At 36.8% G+C, this 26,036-nt stretch overlaps 1 protein-coding gene across 1 annotated transcript in view; it reads right to left on the bottom strand.

Annotated features, from left to right (window-relative positions):
- Positions 1–10,509: 10,509 nt before the first annotated feature.
- PDGFC (platelet derived growth factor C) overlaps positions 10,510–26,036 on the bottom strand; it is a 184,246-nt gene continuing 168,719 nt past the window's right edge. The window contains exons 4-6 of the mRNA XM_070415415.1: positions 22,518–22,725; positions 17,590–17,807; positions 10,510–12,125 (exon numbers count right to left, since the gene is read on the bottom strand). Coding sequence (XP_070271516.1) covers positions 12,009–12,125; positions 17,590–17,807; positions 22,518–22,725 — 543 coding nt within the window. The 3' untranslated portion in view covers positions 10,510–12,008. The remainder of the gene's footprint in view (positions 12,126–17,589; positions 17,808–22,517; positions 22,726–26,036) is intronic.

The following is a 26,036-nucleotide window of genomic DNA, read 5'->3' as shown; positions in this document are numbered from 1 at the left end:
GAACACCGGTAAGCTTCGCTTGCAGAAGGCAACATATAGGAGGAGTGTTCAGTTGTCTTTTAATATTTGAAGGAGATAATCTTAACTGCTGCACAGGTCAGAACCTGGACTACCGAAGGGAAGTTCTGGGAAGGCAGATGTGTTTTTTGGACTGTTCGACAGAATCCCAACTCAGGGAGTAGTGTCTTCCCTCTCTGTGAATGTTTTCAAACTAAGCTTTAGAAGCAAGTGCTGGGAGAAATCTTAGAGATCACGTAGTTTAAACTATTCACTGATTTAACACATGAAGAAAAGAGGTAGAAGTTTATAGGTAACACTCAGGTTATACTGTAAATCTGGTTTTGGCATTAAAGACTTGACTGTCATTTTAAAATCCAATTAACCTTTACATTCAAAATCTGGAGTCATTATATACAAATTTTAATTCTGGGGGTGAATTTTATGGTCAACTTGCTAAGCAAACAAAAAAGAAATTTAGTGTCACCCCCCCTCCCCAGGGGTGGGGTTTGAGACATATTAGGTAGGGATTTGTATCTATATAATATTAGGTCACTATCGAGGACTTAACCATAGGATTCACATAATTAAATAGCTGCAAATCATTACCTAGAGAAGTAATTTGGATATTGGCTTAAAATTTATTTATGCAAAGTCCTTTGAGCAATCACTGGATGTGAGATCTTAGGCTAAGTTATGAATGAATTTAATCCTATGGCATAACTGTGGAACTGAGGACTACCTGGGAAACCTGAGGAGGAGAGGAGCTGGGCTGAAATGTTCAAGCCATCCCTTGTCAGAGTATTTAACTATCTTTGAACCTAAAGTTGGTCAGTGGTAATGGCTAGGTGACAAGTTGACCCATTTTCCTCATTGTGACTGATGGACAAGTTAGTTTGGGGATGGAGGGTAGAAGATTTCATGGCCTGTTTTGTTTTTTGTTTTGTTTTGTTTTTTAATATATCTTATTGATTTTTTACAGAGGAAGGGAGAGGGATAGAGAGTTAGAAACATCGATCAGCTGACTCCTGCACGCCCCCCACTGGGGATGTGCCTGCAACCAAGGTACATGCCCTTGACCGAATTGAACCTGGGACCTTTCAGTCCGCAGGCCGACGCTCTATCCACTGAGCCAAACCGGTTAAGGCTCATGACCTGTTTTGATTCCAGGATTTGGCTGGGTACCCAGGATCTAGGTTTTCCAAAACATATATTAGGAAACACCTTTGATACACTCCAAGACAAAAAAATAAAGCTTGTTTCATAGAAAGAACTTAGGCTTTGTTTAGCCATAGGCTAATCTTAAAAGCAGATGCATGAGCATGCAAAATACTTTGCCTTCTCCTTTGAAAAGAAATCAAATATGAACCTCATGATTTTCTTCACGTGTGTGATGTTGAACAATTATTCAGTCATGTTACATTCCCACTTTCTGTCTCAATCTCCAGCTGCAAAAATTGAGATTAAAAACTTCCCACAAAAGTAATCATTACAAAGGATTTAAATATCTTTGGGAAAACGACAGTTTAAAAACAAATCACTATGATTTATTACCATACCAATTAAAACTGCAACAAGACTTAAGTCTTGTTAAAAACAGTTTATATGCCTTTATTCCACAATGATGACACAATAAACAGATACGTCTTATGTAATACAGTAAGATTCTGATTTAGTAAAGCATTCACATTAAGCCATCAAAATAGATAATGGTAATCAAAATTCATTAGTTGAATTATTGTGTCTTCCAGAAGACTTCAAAAGATATTCAACACCAAATTGGTCAATTTAAGCTGCTTCATTTTATACTTTTTGCCTAACATTCATTTCTTCTCACATTGGTAAAGCCTAGTAGCTGCTCAGCCTCCAGGATTCTGATGAGCTAAGCTGAAAGAAGCACACTCCTCCCTCTCCCTAGTTTCTGTTCAAATTCTACAAATCAAGTTTTTAGATCACAGCTTTAGGACAGAAAACAAAGCACATCAAACTCTAGTCAATAAATTATTCATGTAATTCCTGCTCTCTTGTAATAGATACATATACATGCAGTTGCTGATCTGTGAATAATCATTTGAAAAATTAAGACTGCTGGTCTGGAAATTTGGAAGATAACCAGTACCATAGGTATTATCTTAAAAAAAAAAAAAGCATCTGGCCCGGCCGGCATGGCTCAGTGGTTGAGTGCCAACCTATGAACCAGGAGGTCTCTGTTCAATTCCCAGTTGGAACACATGCCTGGGTTGAAGGCTCAGTTGCCCCAGTGAGGTGTGCAGGAGGCAGCCGATCCATGGTTCTTTCTAATCATTGATGTTTTTATCTCTCTCTCCCTCTTCCTTTCTGTCTGAAACCAATAAAAATATATTTTAAAAAAGAAAAAATGTATCTGGATGAGGAGATACTTCTTTTATTCTTTGTTCAAATTAAATATGAAACAATAGGAAAACCTCTTATTTTTTAGATTTTGGAGGGGATTGCTTCTCAAAATCTTCGTATTGCCTCTTATTAAATACATAGACATTTAGTTACATCAGAAACTAAGTTATTTCATACAAAAATATTTTGTATACATCTGTCTATCTGAGCATATCATTGGAGCTAGTTGTCTGTCAGTAAGTCCATCAAGAACTTCTTTGAATAACTGTATTAAACTGATTTTTTTTCCTGTGATGTCTTGGTTAACAGGAAACTCAAATACTGTTTGGTGGGCTGTCATAAATTTGACTTATATTGGAGGTATCACTTAAGGTACTAATACTAAGCTCTTTAAACTGAGTTAAATTTTGTACTTCTTAGTAAATTATTTCATTATTAAAAGAATTTAAGATGATTACAAGACCTATAATAATTTTATTTTTCCAAAGCAGGAGGTTAAAAAACAAAATTGTTTTAAATTTAGCTTTAAAAATTATTCTACTTTCTACCTGAGTTTATGGAAACCTTTATCTCACAACAAATGAGGACAGCTGAGATCTAAGCTTTCTTTAAAAATGGGCAGACAATCTTTAACCCACCCAGTACTGAATAGTGTTAATAACATTTTACATGAAATCTGTAGCAAGATGGAATGAACGCATTTATAGCACCATATAATATTTAGTTTGTAAGTCTAAAAATGAACATAGCTTATTTTAGTAGCAAAATATAAAAATATATGCAACATTTAAATTATTGTTAGAATCATAAAAATGTATAACATTAAAATGGTTTCTGTTTTCAGGATAAAACAGAGAAGGAGAGTTAGGTCACAGAAGCAAAATTCCAACATACAGTTCATTGGCTAATAGCATCTGATGGAAAGGCCACACCTTATGCTTTACATTTTGGAGGATGAGAGTTTAGGAATAAAAGAGTAGCTCAGCACGACGCCCAGGATAATTCCCATTCCTGGTATAATACTGACATGAAATCCTAAGTCCCCTCACTAACAGGGCTAACTTTGAAGAGAGGCAGTCAGAGCAGATACCATTAGTTTTTCTCTGCTGTGCATAGAAGGGCAAGGGTAATGGTTTCTGGGCAGATTCTGATGAAACATGGAAATTAAAAAGTGGGGACTGATGCCCTCAAATGAAAGCATAGCCTCAAGGTCTTCAGACTGAGTTATGAGTCAGATATGAAACCTATTTCATCTGTCCCCTTTCCCCACTTCATGAAGAATAGATGCATGCTTCTACCAGAGTGAATCCCAACATATTCTTCACATAGTGATGGCAGGAGTCAAAGGTAGCGAACCCAACTATGCAAGCACTTCAGAAGCCTTAGCTCACTTTTCAGTTGAGTTAATTACCTTTTTATTGTTGAGTTATAAGAGTTCTTTATATAATGTAGATACAAGACTGTAATTAGATATATGAACAGCAAATATTTTCCCCCATTATGTGGGTTATCTATTTAATTTTCTTGATAGTGTCCTTGAAACACAAAGGTTTTTTAATACTGTCCAGTTTATTTTCTTTCTTTTGGTGTCATATCTGAGAAATATTGTCTAAATTAAGGTCATCAAAATTTTCTCCTACATGTCTTTTTAAGAGGTCGGAGTTTTATCTTTTACATTTAGATCTTTGATTTATTTTGCGTTAATTTTTGTATATGGTATGAGGAAACAGTCCAAATTTATTATTTTGCATATACAGTTGTCCTAGATACATTTTGAATATCCAATTGTTGTAGCAACATTTGTTGAAAAGAATACTCTTTCACCAAGTGCATAAATGGAGGGTTTACTTCTGGACTCTCAATTCTATTCCATTGCTTTGTAAGTTTAAACTTATTAACCTTATCATGCTATTTCTATAACTTAATAGTAAATTTTGATATTGGGAATCATCCAATTTTGTCATTACTTTTCAAAACTTTTTGGCTATCTTTGGCCCCCTGAATTTCCATATGAATTTTAAGAAGAGCTTTGTAATTTCTTCATTTAAAAATCCACTGGAATTGTATATATAATTTTAAAATAATTAAAGTTATTAATTTTATAACATACACATCCCACCCCAATACTGAATCTCTTTCTTAAATTTTACATAAATTTATACTGAATAGATTTACCATAATGGCTTAGCAGTTATGAAAGAAATTGGAATTGGTGTAGGTAGCTCTGAATGCTCAGGCAGAGCACAAGAGCATGTAATTAACAATGTAATAGACAGGAAAGGAAATGGTTGAAATAAGTAAGTATAGGAATAGTGCTCCAAAAAAAGAACATAGCACATGCTGACACAGGGATGTGTGGGAATTCTGTATCGTGTTTTCAGGAAGCTGTGAGTACTCATTAGAACTCTATGTTAGGTTTGATGATACAAAGTGAGTCAAGAAGTAAACAATGAGGGGATTATGAATCACAATTACTCATATGTCTATATGTTCACATTTTAAAGACTTTTAAATTCTATCTCAGGAAATGTAATCATACTAGTAAATAAGTATCCAAAATCTGAATAATACCAGAATGAATTAGTACATCTCTTTAACTCTGAAAAGAAGTAATATATGAGATATGGTTGGTAAGAAAAACATTACATGGAAAACCAAACATTTAGTTTCAAAGCATTGTGAAAGAGGGGGAAATGGTGTCACATTACAAGGAACAGATATTTTTATCATGTTGGTAGGTGCCCCAACATAACCAGTAGACTGAACTTATTAGAACTAAAAAGTACCAGCTCCCATGGATTACCTCCTTCATTTTACAGATTAGGGAGCTGAAACTCAGAGATATTTTGGAATTCCAGGATTCCTGATGTCATATTTGGTGAATATATATACATTATCCTATCTAATAATAGACAAACATGGTAATTGACCATACCTTCGCTATACTTCCCATTGGCTAATCAAGGCGATATGCAAATTAACTGCCAACAAAGATGGCGGTTAACCAGCAACAAAGATGGTGGTTAATTTGCATACATAGGTGCAATGCTGGGAGGCGAAAGGGGAAGGATGGAAGAAGCTGCCTGCCGCTGACGGTGATCAGAAACCCAGGCGGCAGGCAAGAGCTGGGTGGCAGGGCAAAGGCAGCCCTGGGGGCTGTCTTTGTCCTGCCCCCTGGCCCATGATTGGAGAACCGGGGCCGCCTTTGCCCACCCCCCAGCCAGTGATTGGAGAAGCTGGGCAGAGAAAGGAAGAGGCAGCCGCAGGCAGCCGCCTCTTCCCTGCACCCCCCCTCCCCCCAGCCAGTGTTCAGAGAAGTACCTGTATTTTTTTTTTTTCAAAGTACCTGTATTTTTAATAATTTCTTGACATGGTAAAAGAATTTTACATTACGATCCAAGGGTGGTGGGGTGAGGAGAAGGAGCAGCAGAACAATCCAACAAACAAAAAGGGAAACAGAAATGTATGGTGGAAGGGATTTGAAGGTTGGGTAGGGGCATTCCCAACTAAAATGCAATTGGTTTGTTACTGAGTACTATTCATGGGGAGACAGCATCCTGACTCCTTCTCTATACAGCATATTGGGAGTAAAAATGATGCATCCAGGTGGAAATATGATTAGGGGTTGGAAGACAGACAGGGAAAGAAGAAGTCAGAAATAGACACTGAGAGAGTCACTGGCTGGCTGGCTGCAAATACTGACTCTCCAGTAGTGATAGAATAAAAAAGTGGGGGATATCTCTGGAAGATTCAAGAGATAGGGGGCAACTCCTATGGTTTTGACTTGTCCAGCAGATTTCCACATATACACATGTACACGCCTATGTTTGCATGCACACACATATACACATAACTGACTGCCCTCCCTGGAAGCACAGAAGAAGAACAAGCCGCCAGAAGAAGAAGCCGCCCACCTTTGGTCCAGGCGCCAGCGCCTGCGGCTGGCTGCAACCCAGCAGACGGACAGCCACCCGCCCAAGGTCCCAGGCTGCAGCCACCCGGAGAAGCTACCAGCCCTGTGGTCCAGGGCGCCAGTGCCTGTGACTAGGGAAATAGGTTCCCTCTTCTCCTACTGCAGTCATTACTTCAATATTCCCCTTCTGAATTTCTCTCCTGTGCTACAACCCACCTCCACTTTTCATCGGAAGGATGTGGAACAGAGAGAGCAGTGTTAAAAGCTTACATTTTTAAGCCAGTAAGGTTGGTAATAAACATATAAATGGAAAACTAGAGTCCTTAAGGTAACAAAGGCTACAAAGGACAGGGACAGCACAAGACCTATTATATCCAGCAATCCATATGGGGACTGAAAACTTTGCAATGATGACAATTAGTGAAGATATGAATCAACTAAAATAGTTGACAGGGACAATTCTTCCATCTTTGAAAATATCTACATCAAATCTGTTTAAATAGATTTTCATCTGCATAATATAACACATTATGACAAGACCACCACCACCACCAATTTGGTCAGTGTTGTGCCGATAAATGTTCAATAACTGAGGGACCCCCCCGCCAAGTGCACAAATTTTTATTCACCGGGCTACTAATATATATATATATATATATATATATATATATATATATATATATATGTTATTGTTGTTAATCCTTACTCAAGGATATTTTTCCATTTATTTTTAGAGAGAGTGGATGGGAGGAGGAGAGACAGAGAGATACACATCAATTTGTTGCCTCTTGCACACACCCCAACCCGGGCCTGGGATTGAGCCTGCAACCGAGGTACATGCCCTTGACTGGAATTGAACTCAGGATCCTTCAGTTCACGGGCCAATGCTTTATCCACTGAGCCAAACCAGCTAGGGCTAAGTGCTATATGTTTTTTTTTAAATCATTTATTTCATTAGACTAAAAGCCTAATGAGAAATCAAAATGAGGGCTGGTCATACTGCAGTATGACAATATTTATAAGTGAAACATTCTTCTCGGAGCACAGGAGAAGTGCAGCCCACGGCTGTTGGTGGCAATTAAGGAAGAAAAGCTTCACTGAAGAGTGACCTTTCAGCTGAGACTTGGGAGAAATTACCAAGTAGCCAAGGCTAGGAACAGGGACCCAAAGAGAACACAGTATGTGTCTGCAGAGATGTGAGGGAATGCAGGTGTTTTCAGGAAAACGCAAGGATTGCCAGAGCTATAGATTAGGCTTGATGGTGCAAAATGAGCAGAAATGAGATGATGGATGTTGAGTGCCATGCAAAGAATTAAAATCTGGTCTTGTGGAGTCCCATTGTAAAATTTCCACCCAACTGACACAATTGGATTTGTTTGCATGATCTTTCTGTTAGTGGTGCAGAGGGTGAATCAGAGGGGCGTGAGACTAGAGGCAGGAAATCTGGAAAAGGTTATTGCAGTAAAATGGGGCTGAGACATGAGGGTCTGAATCAGGACAGCAGCTACAGAAATGGAGAGATAGGCACCAATACAAGAGAAATTGAAAAGGCAAAGTTGATGGGTGGACTTGCTGATTAATTACATATGACGCATGAAGGAAAAGAAGAATGTAGAGCAAATGAGCTATTTTATTTTCATTTTTCTACTCCTTCCTATGAATGTAAAGGGTTATGATATTTATGAGTTTTAATGGGATTTATCAGAAGTAATTAAAATAGTTTTAAATATCACAATGTTTTTGGAGAAAAGGGTATTACATAATATTGTGTCTGATATTAACTGATATTAAGTAAGATTTGTATTTTCTCATTCCTTAAACCCAGCCACAAGTATAAAGAAATGGAGTCATGCTTTCTGTGTAGATTCTCATTACTGCTATTTATACCTTTTCAAAGTGCACATGGTTATTAGATGAGAAAGGGGATGAGATGTAGAAATGAAAAATATAGACATGAAAGCCTGATATCTGCCAGTTAAGTTGCCTCTTTTATTTTATAAAATCACTAGGCAAAGCAGTTCATCCCTCAGGGATGAAGGCATATGTCACACATACAAAACAGTTTGAGGTAAATATAATCAATACTTTTTGGGGATTCTGAGAAATTATAGTCACATGTGCCATTGATAGGAAACAAAATGCACAGTAAGAATTGTAAATATTAAGTATTTATTATACCTCACACCTTTTTCATCCACTGACTGGCAAGAGTGCGTGGCCACTGCTACCTTTATAGAATAATTTCCTTTGTCTTTCAACATTTTATATGTAAACTAGGGGCCCAGTGCACGAACTCGTGCACCTTGAAAGGAACTGTGGGCTGTGAGGCTGCTGTGGGCACAGGGGTGGTCTTGGCCCATCCTCCAGACCCCCGCTCAGCCCCTCCCCCTATGGCCCCCAGTTCCCTGTCTGTCAGCAGCCCCTGCTACCACCACTGCCATTTCCATGCACTGATGGTGCTGGCCCAGCTCACACCCACTGACTGTGTGGAGTGATTGGGGATGGCGCCAGCAGGGGATGCAAGCGGGGCCGGTGCTGTCAATAGGTGCAAGCAGAGGCTGCTGCCCCAATCACCCCTCATGAGCAGAGGGAGGTGGAGAAGCCCTCAGGGGCGATCGGGACCAGCACTGGGTGCCGGCAGCAGTTGAGAGAGGTGGCTTCCAGCCCTGATCACCCCTCAGGAGCATGGGGAGGTGGAGAAGCCGACACCCACAATGTTCTGCGTGCACCCCCTGGTGGTCAGCACATGTCATAGAGACCGGTTGTTTGGTTGTTCCACTGTTTGGTCTATTTGCATATTAGCCTTTTATTATGTAGGATAAAATAAATATTAAAAACAAACGAAAAGGAAAGATGTTCTATTTAACATTTTATATGTAAATAAAATAAATATTAAAAAAAACAAAGGGAAAGATGTTTCACTCAAAGGTTGGAAATGCTGGTTTAAACCATTACATGAGTCATTTATTGTAAGATTTAAAGGAGTTTTTACTATTTCAATGAGTTACGAATTGTCAAGAGAGAGATACAGGGCATTGTATTTTCAGTGGAGCACAGCTAAGCTGTATCTAGTAAGCTTCATAAGATGGGGCAAAACTATGAGAAGGTAAAGCAATAAGACAAAACATGAATGTTCATTTTATTCATTTGTTTTTCATGTGTTTGTGTGCAGGGTAGGATTGCCAGATGGAAAAGTACCCAAAAAAGAGTACTACTTAGAAGAAGTGTCTGAGGACAGCAATGCCCTGGGTCCTCCTGTCTCAGGCAAGTTGAAAGGCAGAGATAAGACATCAGCTCAAATAGAAATCTATAATTGAAATTGGGGATTCACACCTTGCAGTGTCTTATGTAAAATACATCAATCCATTTGCCAAATGCATTCAGGCTTACCCCAGTTAGGATTTGCCATTGAAAATTAAAACATGAGTGGCAGGTTACAGGATTGTTGTTTTTTTCTCCAGCTTTATATTACTATATAATCTATCATTAAGCATTTCACAAGTCACATGACAACTTTCAAGTCATTTGCAATTTAATTGACCAGAAATAAGTATCCAGACCAATGAGAAAAAGGAAACTACTGCTGAAAAGCATTGGAGACCTAGCCGGCATGGCTCAGCCATTGAGGGTTAACCTGTGAACTGGGAGGTCGCAGTTCCATTTTAGTGGGGCTAGAGTCCCAGATTATGGGCTCTATCCCCAGTGTGGGCATGCAGGAGGTAGCCAATCAATGATTCTTTCTCATCGTTAATGTTTCTATCTCTCTCCCTCCCTCTCTGAAATCAACAAAAATATATTATTATTTTTAAAAAGCATTGGAAACAAGAGACAGAGAAGCCTCAATAGAAATATCCACTTCATTACCTGTCTTCTAAACTGACATCCACTTTTGCATAATGAAAATTTATGGTAACAAGAAATTTTATTGCCGAAACCGGTTTGGCTCGGTGGATAGAGCGACGGCCTGCGGACTGAGGGGTCCCGGTTCGATTCCGGTCAAGGGCATGTACCTGGGTTGCGGGCACATCCCCAGTAGGAGATGTGCAGGAGGCAGCTGATCGATGTTTCTCTCTCATCGATGTTTCTAACTCTCTATCTCTCTCCCTTCCTCTCTGTAAAAAATCAATAAAATATATTTTAAAAAAAAAAAAAAGAAAGAAATTTTATCACTTCTCACCTTCTGGGAGTTTCAGAGACAACTCTTACACACACACACACACACACACACACACACTCGAGTTTCTCCCCAAAATAGCCACATTCTTTTATTTGGTGATTCAATACATTTTTAATTCAAATAGCCACCACATAACCTAGGCACAATATTAAGCATTTACAAGCCAAGTATTTTACTGATTTCCTTTTCAATTGCCAGAGAGTACAATATGTGAATTGGTTAAAGGATATACTTCTGTACATTAAAATATCCATGTATTTATACAAGCGTGTGGAACAGAGTTTCAAGAGAATAAAATCAGAACATCGCAATAAATAGGATGTGTTCCTACAGGACAGCAGAGCTTTTCAGGAAGCCGTTGAGTCTCTTTTTTCAAGGTGCTTTGTGTTCTTCTGAGCTAGGCTCGCGCTTCCCACAATAAGGGTTCGGGGTTAGTAATGATGGATCCGATGTCTATTTCCCTATGTCCCTATGTCACTTTTTATTTGCATCTCCAATAACAGGAGCGGAGGATATGATAACTTACTTATTTTCAAAAGTGTTCACAATGTACCAAATTCTATTTATTTCCCATTTCAATATTTTAAAATGCAAATTAATCTAAGCTCTAGCACCGTCTAAGAGTGAAATACATGTATTTTTGTCAGAGCAACAATATTTCATATCATCTTTGTTCCTCTGGCTATAACAATTCTGTTTAGAAAAATTTACCAAGCTAAAAATAGTTGATCTAGGTTGTCATAAAAAAAAGAATATTAAATACCTTTGGTAAAAATAGATATATTTAACAAGATTAGAAAAGCAAACCGTTATAATGTCAAAAGGAGAATATAAAAATGTACACAATAAAACAAATAAACCAACTTATAGATAAAGTGAAGGTAAGGCCACTCTTCTTTTCAGGTTTGTCTCTTCCACACCATGAAATGTAGTTCGTGTCTTCTAAATGATAGAGATATTTTATAAGAAATATGGAAAATCCAGTCTTTCTTATCAACAGGACATTAAGTTTGATTTATAGCAACATAGTTCCTTTTCTTTTCCCCAAAACCAAGTTTGTAGGCCATGGAACACTCTGGTTTATACATGTGACTATAAGGGCAAAATTCCAGATTTCTGTGATTTTTAGGCCCAGAATATGGAGCTTGAAGAGTTAATAAGCAAGGCAATAGAATCAGGTGCCCATCTGCACTCATTTCCTTCCTGTACTGACATTAACTAAGTCATATCAAGACAACTGAAATATAGAACACAGCCAGCTGAGTAAGTGCGTGGTAACTCTGTAACTAGCTAGTGATCTACAACATTTAATATTTTGTCCATGCCCGGAGACCTTTTCCCTGTCATTCGGGCCTCCTCTCAAGAGAGCTGTTGCACAACTCCTAATTCCGGTTGGTGTCTCCTCTTTCAGAACACACTGTAAATCCTGAAGGCTGAAAGGTCCCTGAAGCAAACAACTGAGATTATGGATGGCGGTAACGCATCAGTTCTATAACAGAGCCAGCCGCTGCGCTGCACTGCCGGGCGAAGGCGGCACGTGGCGATGCGTTATCCTCCGGTGTTCCCTCTGCACACACAGTCACACTCCTCATGGTGTTCCAGGGCCACGTCAGTGAGAGATTTATGCAATCCCCTGACACCAATCTTTGGTCTCAACTGAAGGACCTGAAGGGAACAATGTAAACCACCGTTAAAATCAATCAATATCTAGCATGTATGGGTTCACAGACAAGTAAAGTTTCAGAAAAAAAAAATGTGGGGCCCAACAAAGATCTATAGATTTTGTGCTTTTTCTTAGTAAAGGCATTACGAATATAACCCCCCACCCCTCAAAAAAATCATACATGATCAATTTTCATGAAAGCACGGATATTTTAATACCAACAATTTGGAAGGATGCTGCTTCAGAATAAAGAACAGTCCTTAAATTGAAAGAGTCACTGTGCACACTTTATTTTACTCATTTAACAACACGGAGAAATTTCACCTTGGTGATGTATTTTGGGACCACTACGGCACGATTAATTTTTCTGTTTGTTAGTTTCTTTCAGTCATTCATTTGTTCGCACATTTAACAAATATTTATGCTTGAAGCAATACACACAAGTACTGCGATACTGTGAAAAGAAACATGATCACTCTGCAGCTGAGTTTGCTCAATTATGCCACTCATTAATTTTCTTGGCTATACCTCAAGTCCTCTATAAACTTGATGAGATGGATTAGATGTACTTCAGAGACATCAGCCTCCGTCACAGCTAACTTTCTGCAGCTGGGTCCTACTGTGCAGTATACGGAGATTTGGCAATGACAGTAATGGCTCTATTTAATGCAGTTACTTAGTTACTTGCAGTTTGGGTTGCTGGGATTTTTAATAAAATATATAGCAAAGTAGACAATGATGCTAAACATAATTCTTTTCAACACAACAAAAGGACATAGCTTTCTATAATAATAAAAGCTTAGTATGCTAATTAGACCAGACATCCTTCCAGATGAAGCTGGGGCTATGAGCGCCAAGCCCCTTGCATGAATTTCGTGCATCAGGCCTCTAGTGTATTTTATAAAAGACTACCTGATGTACTTGAAAAGAATGACCTATTTAATGTGCATTACATTTTATTTCTTATAATAGAAATGATACATTTTTTAGAATTTATGTTTGAATTATAAACAAACCCTAGAGCACATAATAACATGAAGTTGTCTAGTTTCTCTGCTCTCTGAGTATGACACAGATAACTTCATAAAGCAACTTCTAAAAGTTCCTGGACATTTTCATTAATCCAAAAAGGCACAAGTCAAGTCTTATGACTGTTCTTCTTGAAGATTAAAATAAGAAGAAAAAAAAGAATGCATAACTCATTTGGAGAATGTGGTCATACCGAAGGTTAATTAGCTAACATTTTTTGAATGCTTATGAGTGCTAGCCACTATAATAAGGATTTTACAGACTTTAACTCACAAGAATTCTATGAAGTAATTTATAACTATTCCCCCTATTTTACACATGAGTGAACAGAAGCTTGGAGAGAATAAGTGGCATAGCCAGTATTTGTACTTCGGCCAAATATGAATTATTAGAGCAATAGATAATAATTTTATGAAGACTCAGAATATACCTAGTCATGCATTCTATTTATTTAGTAACTTTCTTTGCAGAAAGATAAACTGCAAGTCTTCAAATAACTATGGGAAATAGTCAACTTCTAAATTAGATTTTTATTATATTTCATAATGCTAGAATAAAAATGACTAAAAATGTACTATTTTAATGTGGTTAGGAAGACAGATAAATGGCAATATTGGCATAGCCAATGTCTTTAATTCCTATCTCCGCGTGTATACATTTTCCCAGTTGGCAGGGGAAAAATTACTAGGAAAGGGAAAGGTGAGGTAGGCTACCATATGCCATCCTAACAGGCAGTGATGCTAAGCTGTAACCTTACAACCCTTCCACCCCCTAGCAGTGCTTATGTCAAGATGCATTCACCAAACAAAAGCCCCTTCTCACACACACACACACACACACACACACACACCCAGTCTTCATCCATGGATGTTTGTGGAGATCAGATAGAAGAATAATCTCTTTATGTCCTAGTGATGTTGAAGTCTTGGATAAGAAATTCTTACACAAGGTGGTGGGACCATACTTATTGTTTTCTTTCTCAGTTCTGTTTGAAAGTTCTAACTTGAGAAGAGAAAGTTAGACTTGGACCATGACCAGCAGGTCCCAGATAATATGAAAGATGATCATTGGATTTTCAGGACACAGTTTAAGACACCAGAAGAAAAAAACAGGCAGAAGAATATCTCACAAAATTTTGAGGGAGCAGTTCAAACTCTAAATGCAAGCACATGAAAAAATAATCCAGGGTAAATCTAAAACCAGTGGAAAGGAAAATATTAGGTACAGAGGGAACCATCAAGGAATAGAGGCACAGGTACCATTGCCCAAAGTATGCAAAGTGCCCTTACATTTTGGGGTGTCATAGAACCTTGGAGGATGGGACTCATTACTAGAATAAGTCAATTGAATGGTATATTTCCCTCCCAAATAAATAGATCTAAGCATAAAAAAGACTATACTTTAAATTATGAAAAATGAAATTAGATATATGAAGATATAAACAAGGTAGACAAGATAATACTGGTATAGTAGAGATGGTAAAGCTGGTATAGTAGAGATGAAGGAAAGAAAACTTAGAACTTTTAAGCTCTGTCTTTGCTTCTGCCTTCTCCATGAGGTGGAAAAATCTTCAAAGTGTAAATGAGAACAATGCTCATCAAAAAGAATGAAAGCCCAAGTAATATAAAATATTAATAATATTTTAAGTTATATATAAAAATAATTTCATTTATTCAGGAGTAGTATTAGACTCAGAACTTATTTCCAAAATATAAAACCAAGAAAAATTCAGGGCTCAGGAATGATGAATTACATCAAAAGAACCCCCCACTTTTTTCATAGAGTAATTTGATCCTCTATAAAAAAGATGATCACAGAAAAATTAATGATAAAAAATTAAGACAAGGTTATTACTGGAGCTATTTATGAGAAATTTGAAGCAGGTGACAAGGCAATGATATTGCTATACATACACACTTTAGGGATGTGGGAAACTTACACTCGATGGTCATGTAATTACCCAGTGGTTCTCAACCTTCTGGCCCTTTAAAAACAGTTCCTCATGTTGTGACCCAACCATAAAATTATTTTCGTTGCTACTTCATAACTGTAATGTTGCTACTGTTATGAATCGTAATGTAAATATTTGATATGCAGGATGGTCTTTAGCAACCCCTGTGAAAGGGTCGTTCGACCACCAAAGGGGTCGCGACCCACAGGTTGAGAACAGCTGAATTACACACATAAAGGTATATACATGTGCCTATATATAATGCATATGTAATCAACCCCACCCAAAGACTAGTGCGTAATGGATCATTGCCATTCTGGAAGGCCAGTGATGCTATAAGCAGTGTCCACAGCCTTTCCCCACACAAGTTTTACCTGAGACTTTAAAACAGATATTACAAACTCTTTGGCAACTTCCTGCATAACCCTACAACTAATGTTATTTGAAAATAAATTTAAAAGTATAGCATGGAAGAGGATATGCTTCATGGAGGACTGATTTATCTGACCAAAAGCATTGCATGGAACCAGCATCTGAGAGGCTGGTTTAAGAATGTTAATATAGCTGGTCTGGATTTTATAGCTCTTAGAATAGTGTCATATACCCAAGATTTGTTGGCTAAATCAGGTCCCCAAATGCACTGTGTTTAGTAAAAACTTGCTTTAGATAGTTCAAAATCGATGACTTTAGGTGGGAAAAGATCACTCAAGTTTAATTCCTATTCTCATTACATCTTTTTATGTTAGGCCATTCAACTCTAGTATCAGCCTGGCCTGTATGGTATTTTAAGTTTAATCTGTTTAAGAAAGACTATATTGAGGGTTTCTTCTTGACTAGATACCCCAGTTCATGGAGCAGCAATCAGGCTGGCCTCTGGGCATAGCCTGGCTAGGGCTTCTTGAGCCACCATGCTCATAGCTGTCTACTTCCTGTAACTGGAATGGAGACTGTTCCCGGCACAAGCGCATTAGAAGAACGCAGTGTAGAAATGAAAGTAGGACATGAGTAATGGCAGTAAATTGTCCTATTTTTAATCACAGGCTTCTAGTTTGGGATGTTTCCTTTTAAGAATTGCAATCTAGTAATTGCCTTGGAATAACATAGCTAGGAAAAAACAGATAATTCTCACATCTTACACTATTTCATTGAGGCTCAGTACCCTGCTGATGGTTACAAGTTAAAGATAGATCTAGGATGGAAACAGGGTCCATTGTCTTCTGGAATCCAGTGCTTCCTCCCCCCTCACTTTCCCAGCTGCCAACACAATGCTGTTGAAGGGTAGGACAACCATGTCATATGTAGTATAGCTTATGACACTGTCCAGGTTTAGATTACCTAACAGATAAGGGTTTCATTGATATCTTTATGCAAGTCAAAAAAGTCATTTTACTTATTAAGCAGATATTTACTTTTGAAGATTCTTTTACTTAGTAGAAAAAATAAAAAACTACTGAAATGAAGCTATATTGAAATTAAGTCAAAAAGACCGATTTTGGCTTGGTGTAATGTAAAGGTTTTGTAAGAATCAAAGTTGTCTCATCAAGAAGGAATTGCTTCCTAATGTATGAATGCTACATGATGCTCTTGGAGAGAGAGAGGGATAGAATTTGGGATATTCTAGCATCATGGAGAATTTGGAGTGTATCAGTTCTAAGGTTCCCAAGGCTCTGAAAAACAACAATTGCTAAGTTTTAATATTGGAGTTTTCTTGATTCTGTAAAAAGATAAAAGGGGGAAGCATCCATAACATGCTCTTTGGGGCAATTTGAATAATAGGAAGATGGATATAATTATGAATGTGTCTTCTTGGGATATAGGTGCCTACACTGCCTCAAATGGAAAAATAAATATCAAAGATCTTCTCTCTCCAAATTAGACAATGACTCGTCTCCAAGTTTCTCTTTAAAATATTTCCCTTCAGCTTTTGAAAAGTTGAAAAGTTTCATCCCTATTTTACCATATAAAAGAACACATTTTGTTTTTTGTATGAGAGAGGAAAACTTCACTGACCACCTATGGTGTACTATCAGAGGATAAGCTTTCAAAATATTTAATGTCTGCTTATTTGAGTTAAAGGTCCTACTTTTAAAAATGGGAACATAAAGTGTATTTGTGGGTGTGTTTTTTTTTTTTTTTTTTTTTTTTTTTTTTTTTGTTTTTTTTTTAAATATATTTTTATTGATTTTTTACAGAGAGGAAGGGAGAGAGATAGATAGTTAGAAACATCGATGGGAGAGAAACATCGACCAGCCGCCTCCTGCACATCTCCCACGGGGGATGTGCCCGCAACCCAGGTACATGCCCTTGACCGGAATCGAACCCGGGACCTTTCAGTCCGCAGGCTGACGCTCTATCCACTGAGCCAAACCGGTTTTGGCGTGGGTGTGTTTTTTTAATGAATGCTACATCCTTTCAAACAAAAATTCATTTCAGATACACTGTTTTGTTATTTTTAAAGCAACAAAATACCCAAATGATATACGTACCTCATGGTATTTTTTAGTCACTTTGCTTGGGACACATTGACACTCATTGCAATTGTGGAGACAACAGGCACAGTTTCCACCACAGCGCTTAACCAGGAGACAACCTGGCCAGAAAATAGTATCGGTTCTCTTTAGTTCTTCCCTTATGGACACTGAGAAGTTACGAGGTGTGCAGCTGTACAACCTTACCTCCTCTTTTAGAAGGTTCAGATCCACCACTGCATGGCATAAAAGAAAGAAAAAAAAAATAGATGTTCATGCTCTGGACTTGAATATATTCCATTAAACTCTTTTCATAAAGAAATCAAACTATGTCATGAACAATAATCCTGACAATATCCCTCCTTATTGTAGCTATGTTTGGGAGCTGTGCAGCTTGCAAGTCGGACTTTCTATTTTATAGTAAACAAAGCTTCATTCTGATTTAGTGTCCAATAAAGAGATGCCATTGTGCAATGTTAAGAACAGAGCCAACAAAACAGTTGAGAGCTATAAATAGGAACTACAGAGGAAAAAGAGGGCTACACCTTTTAACCTTAGTAAAAAAGTAAACAAGGAGACTATTGGAAGGAAGAATAGACTGCCAAATAATGAATACTTTGATTAAAAAATAAATGCAAGTTTTAATGAAGAACAACATACAGAAACTTGTCGACAAAACTTCCTTATAATCTTTCTGGCAATAAGAATCATAAAGCGTAAAAAGGAAATGAAGAAAATGAAATTTTGAAGACGGTTGAGTGGAGTGTGAAGTGGAAAAAAGAAAGATACATTTTAAAAGAGCAGAGGTGGTTGGAAAGCATTGCTTCTGGTACATTGAGAATTTCTGGCCTTTGAAATTTAATTTAACTCAGATTTCTATTCTTCTCAAGGATGGAAGAAATGTCTAATGTATAGCCATTGTCTCTATTCTTTTAACAAGTTGGTTAGCTATGCTGTGCTTTATTCTTTAAAACAGTATCTATTTGTCAAGACCAAACAAAATATCCTTTGATCAATAGTAAATTCTCAAAGAACCATTGTTTTTAACCACAAAATTATACTGCCTTAGTGAAATTATATCAAAATAAGATATAATGTTTAATATGAATTTATATCTAAGATATAAATAATAGTCAATTTTGATAAGCATTTGTAATATAATTTTAATTTCTGCTTTATAACTTTGACTTTTTTCCCTTTAAAGATATTCAAATAAAAAAATTCCAATAAAATTGAAGAGTTTTGGATAACATATAATTGATCGGAGCTTTTTTCCATCAATAAAATTAATGGTTTATTAAACTTTAGGAAAATTATCTAAAATGTAATAAATCTAGTTAAATACCTTTTCCTAATATTGGAAACATTATAAACAAGAATTGAGGGAAAAGAAAAAATATTTTCTGGTTAAAGATTGCTTCAAATAATAATCATGAGTATGTAATCCCATTTTAAAAATTAAGTCCCATATTTTAAAATAATTTTAAAATAACAAGGTAACCATGAATCAAATGCTTATTTTCTTGGCTATGTTATATTGTATATGTGATCAAATTTTTCTAAAATGTCAAGGGAGTTCATGTGTTTTCCAGAGATGTTTTATAAGTTATGCATATCATAAATGTAAACATATATAAACTATTTGGTTGACTAAAATCTTAGTCACAGTTAGGAGAACACCAAGAAATGCTAATTCAATAGGTTAATTTCAACATCTTATTCAGTTAAAAATTATCTTTTCCATCTCAATAGAAAAATCACAGTTTTATTTGAGCATTTAAAGATTTCCTTTTCATCTGAAAAATGATCCTGTGAAAATAAAGCTTTTGAATATTTAAGGGGAAATGAGTTCATTCTTTTGAGTGCTATAAAAGACCAATTTATCTCTAATAAAATTAATGAGATAACCAGGTTAAGTGATGTCACCTGATTTTACCTGATTTCATTTTGATGCAATAATAGCACATGCACATACTGCTCTTTATTGTTAAAGCTACATATGAGCTTATTTGAATATTTTCTCTAGACGTTACTATCTGATTAAGAAAGGGAGAAAACTTAAAACATGCACGCACATACAGAAGCCAGTTGCCAACATTTGTGACGCTTATTTAAGATTTATGCTTCTTTAGGATGTGAATGAAGCTCTTAGCTTTGAAAGGATATTCATCTACCTCAAATACTTTTAAACACACTATTTCATGAAACTAGAAAATGAGACTGTATATGTTCACTTTAAAATGTTTACTTAACCACAATAAAAGGTTAGATAGATTTCCCAAGTGAACTAAGTTATGATACCTGCTACAATGTGAAAATTTAAACACACTTTCAACTTAGCTTCCACTCATTTATCATGTTTGACACAAAAGTCAAAAGCCCTTTTTAAGTACTAGTTAAGCCTGACTTAGAAAATATGCTTTTTTTTTCTTTTTTCTGTAGTAGCATGGTATGAATGAGAACCCTGAACCAGAAGAAGAAAGGGAAAATAATGAAAGAGAAAAAGATTAGTGCTGTCCACTCTGTGCTAAAAATACAATAAGGATTTTAAATTTGGTCATCATATCTGAAAATTATGCTTGCTATTTCTAAGGCTTCAAACCCAGCTAAGCTTCATTAAAGTAAGTCCTGTGATTATAAATTGGGATCACAAATTCTTTAAACATTGTGCAGAATTTCTAGGCAAAGTAATAGTAATAATAATAATAATAATAATAATAATAAAAGGAAAAAGAAATAGGGAGAGAAAAATCAAGCCCCAATACATACTTAAAAACACACACACACACAAACCACTTAACTATATTATTATGAAACTTTCCCTCCCTCTGCAAAATATTTGTAAAGTAAAACTCAGCATTGAAATTTCTTATTTCCTTTTCAAAATTGCCACCTAAGACAATATATTCATTAATTTGTCTTTCTGAAGAATGAATATTTTGAGCATGACACCAATGAAAGTTATTTCTAATGCAAATTTTCTTGTTTAGATTCATCAATATTGCAAGTTTTACTAAAAAAGGTAATGCTTGACTGAAAAAAACAACCATGCTCACATTTTATTTTTTTTGTTGTTCATTCTTTTGAGATATTCAGCCCAAGAATATTCTATTACTGTAATGCAATCTGAGGGTGGTCTTTCTAAGATGAATGTGGTAACATGGTGATATGTTTATTCTGTGGAAAATCTATTTCGATGTCTAATTAGAAGCTTTTAAACGTTTGACTCCTCATTCCTTTGTAGAAAGACTCTTGGGAGGGAAGCTGGGTTTGTCTATATAGATGTTATCCCACACCTGCATTTTAGTTTATGTAAAGTTCCAAAAATATACACTGCTTTTCTCGCACTTACTGTATACTTAAAAAGTTAATAGTTTTGGCAAACAGCAAAGGGCTTCAATTTGGAAAGTGCTAAATGAATATTTGAAAGATCTGGTTCAGTGCTGGATGCTTTTAAAAATATCTGCTAGCTGTTGGCCAAATCATTGATCACCAAATGCAGAGGTACAGGCATAGAGGCATATGACTAGAAGGAAGATTTTTAAGCTCGAATCCCGAGATCAGCCATCAAAAACTAGGTCTGAGCTTAGAACCTGGTTTACTCCCTCTGCTCTTTACAGATCAGCATGATCATCTACTTCCAATGTGCTAACAAAGGCTCTATTCATGGCTGTTTCAGCCAACCTCGCAAATCTTCATTTTCCTGTTCCGAAGTGGGAGGGAAGGGAAGTATTGTTCGTAAGTTATTCATCAAGTTATTCATCAAGATCAAATCTTATAAATATGTAACAGCTTTCAGCATCTGGACAAGATTCGGCTGCCCATGGACTTGAACGCCGCTTTCAAATCTCGCTGAAAGGAAACCATGTCTGTTGGCATAGCAAACGACCATGGTTGGGCAAGTCTGAACGTGACCTGCTGAGATGAAAGCTCCTCGCCCAGAAGGGCTGCAACCCTTAGCAGGAAAGGGCAGGAAGCGGGCTTCTCTCTGACAAGATTGAGAAGAACAAGTCTGGTGCAGTCTGCCCCTGTGAATCACTCAAATTAACTAAACATTGCTCCCTCTGCATACATTTTACAGAGTGTCATCCTATTCTCCAAAGTGACACGGGGCAGATTTCAATGTTTCTGACAGACTTCAACAGATGTTTTTGAGTAGATTACAATTATTCAGTTATTTATATTACATGTTCATTTGTGTCTGATATGAATGCTTTCGGATTCTAATGGTACTAGGAAATTAGCTAACCTTAGAGCAAACTCAGTTAATATTAGTTTCAATTTCTTGACCATGTGGAATCAAGTGTAGTGATCAATACCTTCACCCTTGAAGGGAGATATGCTCGTATAGTCAAAAGTGATCATTTCAAAAGTAAATTTAGAGAGAAGTTATCACAGTGTGGGTTCCTTCCTACTATGCTTTCTCTCTTGGAAACGGCTAGTTCTATTTTATGGTGAGCCATTGTTATTTTTCATATTATTTGGAAATAGAAATTGATACAATCCTGACCCTCCCGGACAGGTTAGATAATGAATTCAATAAGCTTTCCCTTTTCCAGCTCCAAACCTGATTCCTTAGCAGCTATGATAATCTCTCTTGAATCTCTAAATCAATATGCCCCGTATATTAGGTTTGAATAAGCACTGATTCTTGTAAAATATAATAGAAGACCATCAAAATAATATTTTTGAATTTAAAAAAGACAAGAATATTGAGCAAAAGAATCCATTTTTATCTTCCAAATTCACTGGGTGATAATGAAGTGCCCTCTTTTATATGCGTTCTTATTTGATATGCAAATATATTCAAATGTTATAAAAATGGATTATTTAAATATATCACTGAAGAGTTTTAAACTCTACTCACTAGAAGCTATGACAGAAGAATCCAAAACATGAGCTGCTAAGGAAATGAAATGAGATTCTAATCTGAAGAGAGAGCTTACCTCTGGATTTTCTTCCAAAAACAAAAGCCTTGCCAAGAAGTTGCCAACCTGGCCTATATAGATCTTCTAAGTCCAACTGCCATCTGTCTGGTTCAAGATAGCGAATAAGGTCTTCCAAGGTGCTGAAGGCAGTGACCGCGTTATTAAGCTGGTCCAGCGGCAAAGCTGAAGGGGGCAGCACTGAAGGGCTCACAGCTTCTGTGACTTGCTGAAAGTAAAAGCAATCCTCTGTTAACCATTTAAAGAAGACAATGCATTCCTTCTGGACTTGCGCAAGAAGTTAGGAACACTAAGGCTGTAAACACATGGGAAATCAAATCGCATTCAATTCCAGTTAGAAGTCGTGATTTCGCAAGACTTCATGTAGATGAACAGCTGTAGATTTGCTGTGTAGTCAATCAGAAAGACATTAATTTTATTACCGCAAACCTCAGGGGATGTGGCTACCTGTTGCTTAAATAAAAACAAACAGTTGTCCAGGGTTCAATTACAGACTTAAAATGGAAACTGTAATAAATACAGTTCACCCAATTTGTGTTTGTTTTATACCTTTCACTTCCCTTAATCTGGAAAATGTCTATGTCGTTATGCAAATGAGTGTCAGATGAATTAAAAATGTAAAGTAATTAACTTATAAAGAATGACAACAAAAGGCAGGTGAAAGGCTTTTGACTTTGGAGAAAGTGTTAACCATGATAGTTATAACCCACACTTTATAACTTTGATAAATTTGCCTAAAATTGTTTTTAATTTTTAATAAACAGGTTTAAAAGACAGATACTGGAAGAATACCTTGGCAAGTGATATAACTTTCACAGGATTAGTATCCAGAGTATACCAAAAAAAAAAAAGACAAAGACTGTAACTAAATACAAAATGGGCAAATTCCAGACCAGAAGTTTGAATGGCCAACAGACATAAAACATGCTAAACTTCATCAGTTTTCAGAAAAATGCAAAACAAAATAAGATACTATTTCACATCCATCAGATTTGCAGGCATTTAAAAGGGAGGGCTGCCAAGGATGTGGGTAAATTGGAATTTCTCTGTGCTGCCCGCAGAAGTGAGCGTAAATTGCTTTAGTTTACATAAGTTACTAGAGTTGAAGATTTATATGTCCAACAACCCCTGTAATTCACTTTTAAGGTTTATACCCTTTTATTTGTGTACATGAAAATATGTGCAATGATATTCATCACACACACATTGTCTAAAATAGAGAAAAGCTGAAAAGAACCTAAATGCCCATATATAGAACAATGGATCAAAATACTTCATTTTAAATGGCAAGCAATAAAATAAGACAATAATTTCAATAAACCTTCAATAAGGACCCCCCTCCCCCCAATTGTTAACATGTACTAAGGGCAGGACATGTTATCAGAACTGAAATCAAAATAGGCAAAAAAAATAAATGAACAAAATGCTCAACTTAGTTTTTGTATTATTTTGTAATTTAATTTTTTGTAGCAAAGGGGAGAGGAGTATAAAATAAAACATTTATGTGGATTGATGTTCATTATAGTAGTATTAATAATAATAACAAAAAGCTGAAAACATTCTAAATTTATATTCGTTGGAATAGTTAATTACACTACTTGTGAAATGAAATAGTGTATAGACATTAAAAATGAGGTTCTCTGGGAATTTTTATTAACAAAAGAAATGCCTACTAAGTAGTGACAAAAATAACAAGCTATATAAAAATAGTGTTCATATGCCATAATGTCAACATACATAAATTGAAACAAAATAAAAAATCAACAGTGCCTAAAATGCTGTGTTCATCTATGATTTAAAAGAGAATGGTGATGTTAATTTTCTTTTGTATACATATCCAAATTTTCAACATTTTCTATAATAAATATGGATTCCTTTCGGAGATCAGGTTATAATAAAAAACAACAACTATGAAGACAGCTTTTCCTTTCATCCTCATTAGATCCTTGGCTAGATAAGGAAAACCATGTACTGTATATAGCGTCTTCTAAGTTGTCTCCTTGCCTTTAATCTTTCCTTATTCCTTCTATTCAATGCTGTATAACCTTGGGTTAACCTACCTAAAGTAAGTTATCACTGATCATGTGATGCATTTGGACAAATGCCTAGGGTGATTTCTCATCTGGGGGATGAAATCCAAATTCCTTACACTGTACTCAGGATCCTTACAATCAGACCTTTGCTGACCTTTCCCATCTAATCCTCTACTCATCAAAGACGTGCACATTTTGTTCCAATCAATCTCGTCTCTTCACTAACTACTGCAGATGTCTTATTCATCTCAGACCTTGTACTTCCACCCATGATAAACGCTGCTCCCCTTCTCCCATATGCAAAACCCTTCCCCCTGTGACCCACATAATAAATCTTAACCATTTATAATGGCCTTCCTTGAAACCCAATTCATGCATAAAAACTTCTTTAATAACAGGACCATCATTGTCCCATATATCTCAATTGTATGAACTTGAAAAAGATTCCCTCTCTGGGCTGTCCTCTGGGCACATGGCTTGAAAAACAGAAGTGGCTCTACAAGGATGATTGCTCTCTGGGGCAGGTCCAGCTCCTGTGGGGGTTTGTGGGTATAGAGCCCTATTTGCACACAGAGGGTGGGAGGGTGGGTTTTTATAAAGAACTAGAGGCACGAAATTCATCTATGGGGCCCCGACTGCCGGTTTAGGATCGGGCCTAAACCTACAGTTGGACATCCCTCTCACAATCCTGGACTGCTGGCTCCTAACTGCTCACTTACCTATCTGCCTGATCACCCCTAACTGCCCCCTCTGCCAGCCTGGTCACCCCTAGGCTCCTCTGCCTGCCGGCCTGATCACCCCAATGCCCACCCCTGTCGGCCTGGTTGCCCCTAACTGCCGCTTCTGCTGGCCTGGTCACTCCATGCAGCCTGCTGCTCTGTCGTTTGGTCGCCCCTCACTAACCCCCTGCCAGCCGGGTCGCCCCACACAGCCTGCTGCTCAGTCATTTGGTCACCCCTCACTAACCCCCCTGCTGGCCTGGTCGCCCCATGCAGCCTGTTCGTTCATCTGTTCCGTTGCGATGGTCGCTTAGGCTTTTATATAGATAATCAGCTGAAATGAATGTGGCAGCCTTAGATCAGCAATGATTTTATTCTTACTTTAAAGATCTATTTTCAATAATGTCAAGAATCTGGCTAAAATATTAGTACAAAGATGATCCCAACTATTCTACCTAACTTTTGAGAGTGGAAACCAAATTTAATACATTCCCTATTTACTCCTGGTATTTTTAAAATCGTCCAAAAAATTCAAAATTTCTTTAACAGAGAGTACGATTATGACTGGTAACTAAATTATAGGCATAAATAAACAACTATCTAATAAAAAGTTCCATTGTTAATTTAAACAATTTGGTTAATATTGATTAAACTTCTAGCATGAAAAAGTTAATGCAAAAGTTTTGCAAATTTAAAAACGTAAGTTAAGATGTATATGTTTATGTAATGTGTAAATTCAAGTTCAGTAATACTCAAAGAATAACTGA

This window comes from Myotis yumanensis, unplaced genomic scaffold (assembly GCF_028538775.1).
Source record: "Myotis yumanensis isolate MYYU_CA2020_CCGP unplaced genomic scaffold, mMyoYum1.0.hap1 SCAF_5, whole genome shotgun sequence".
Lineage (NCBI taxonomy): Eukaryota > Metazoa > Chordata > Mammalia > Chiroptera > Vespertilionidae > Myotis > Myotis yumanensis.
The sequence above is the reverse complement of the archived record's forward strand: the minus strand, read 5'-3'. Positions and strand labels throughout refer to the sequence as shown.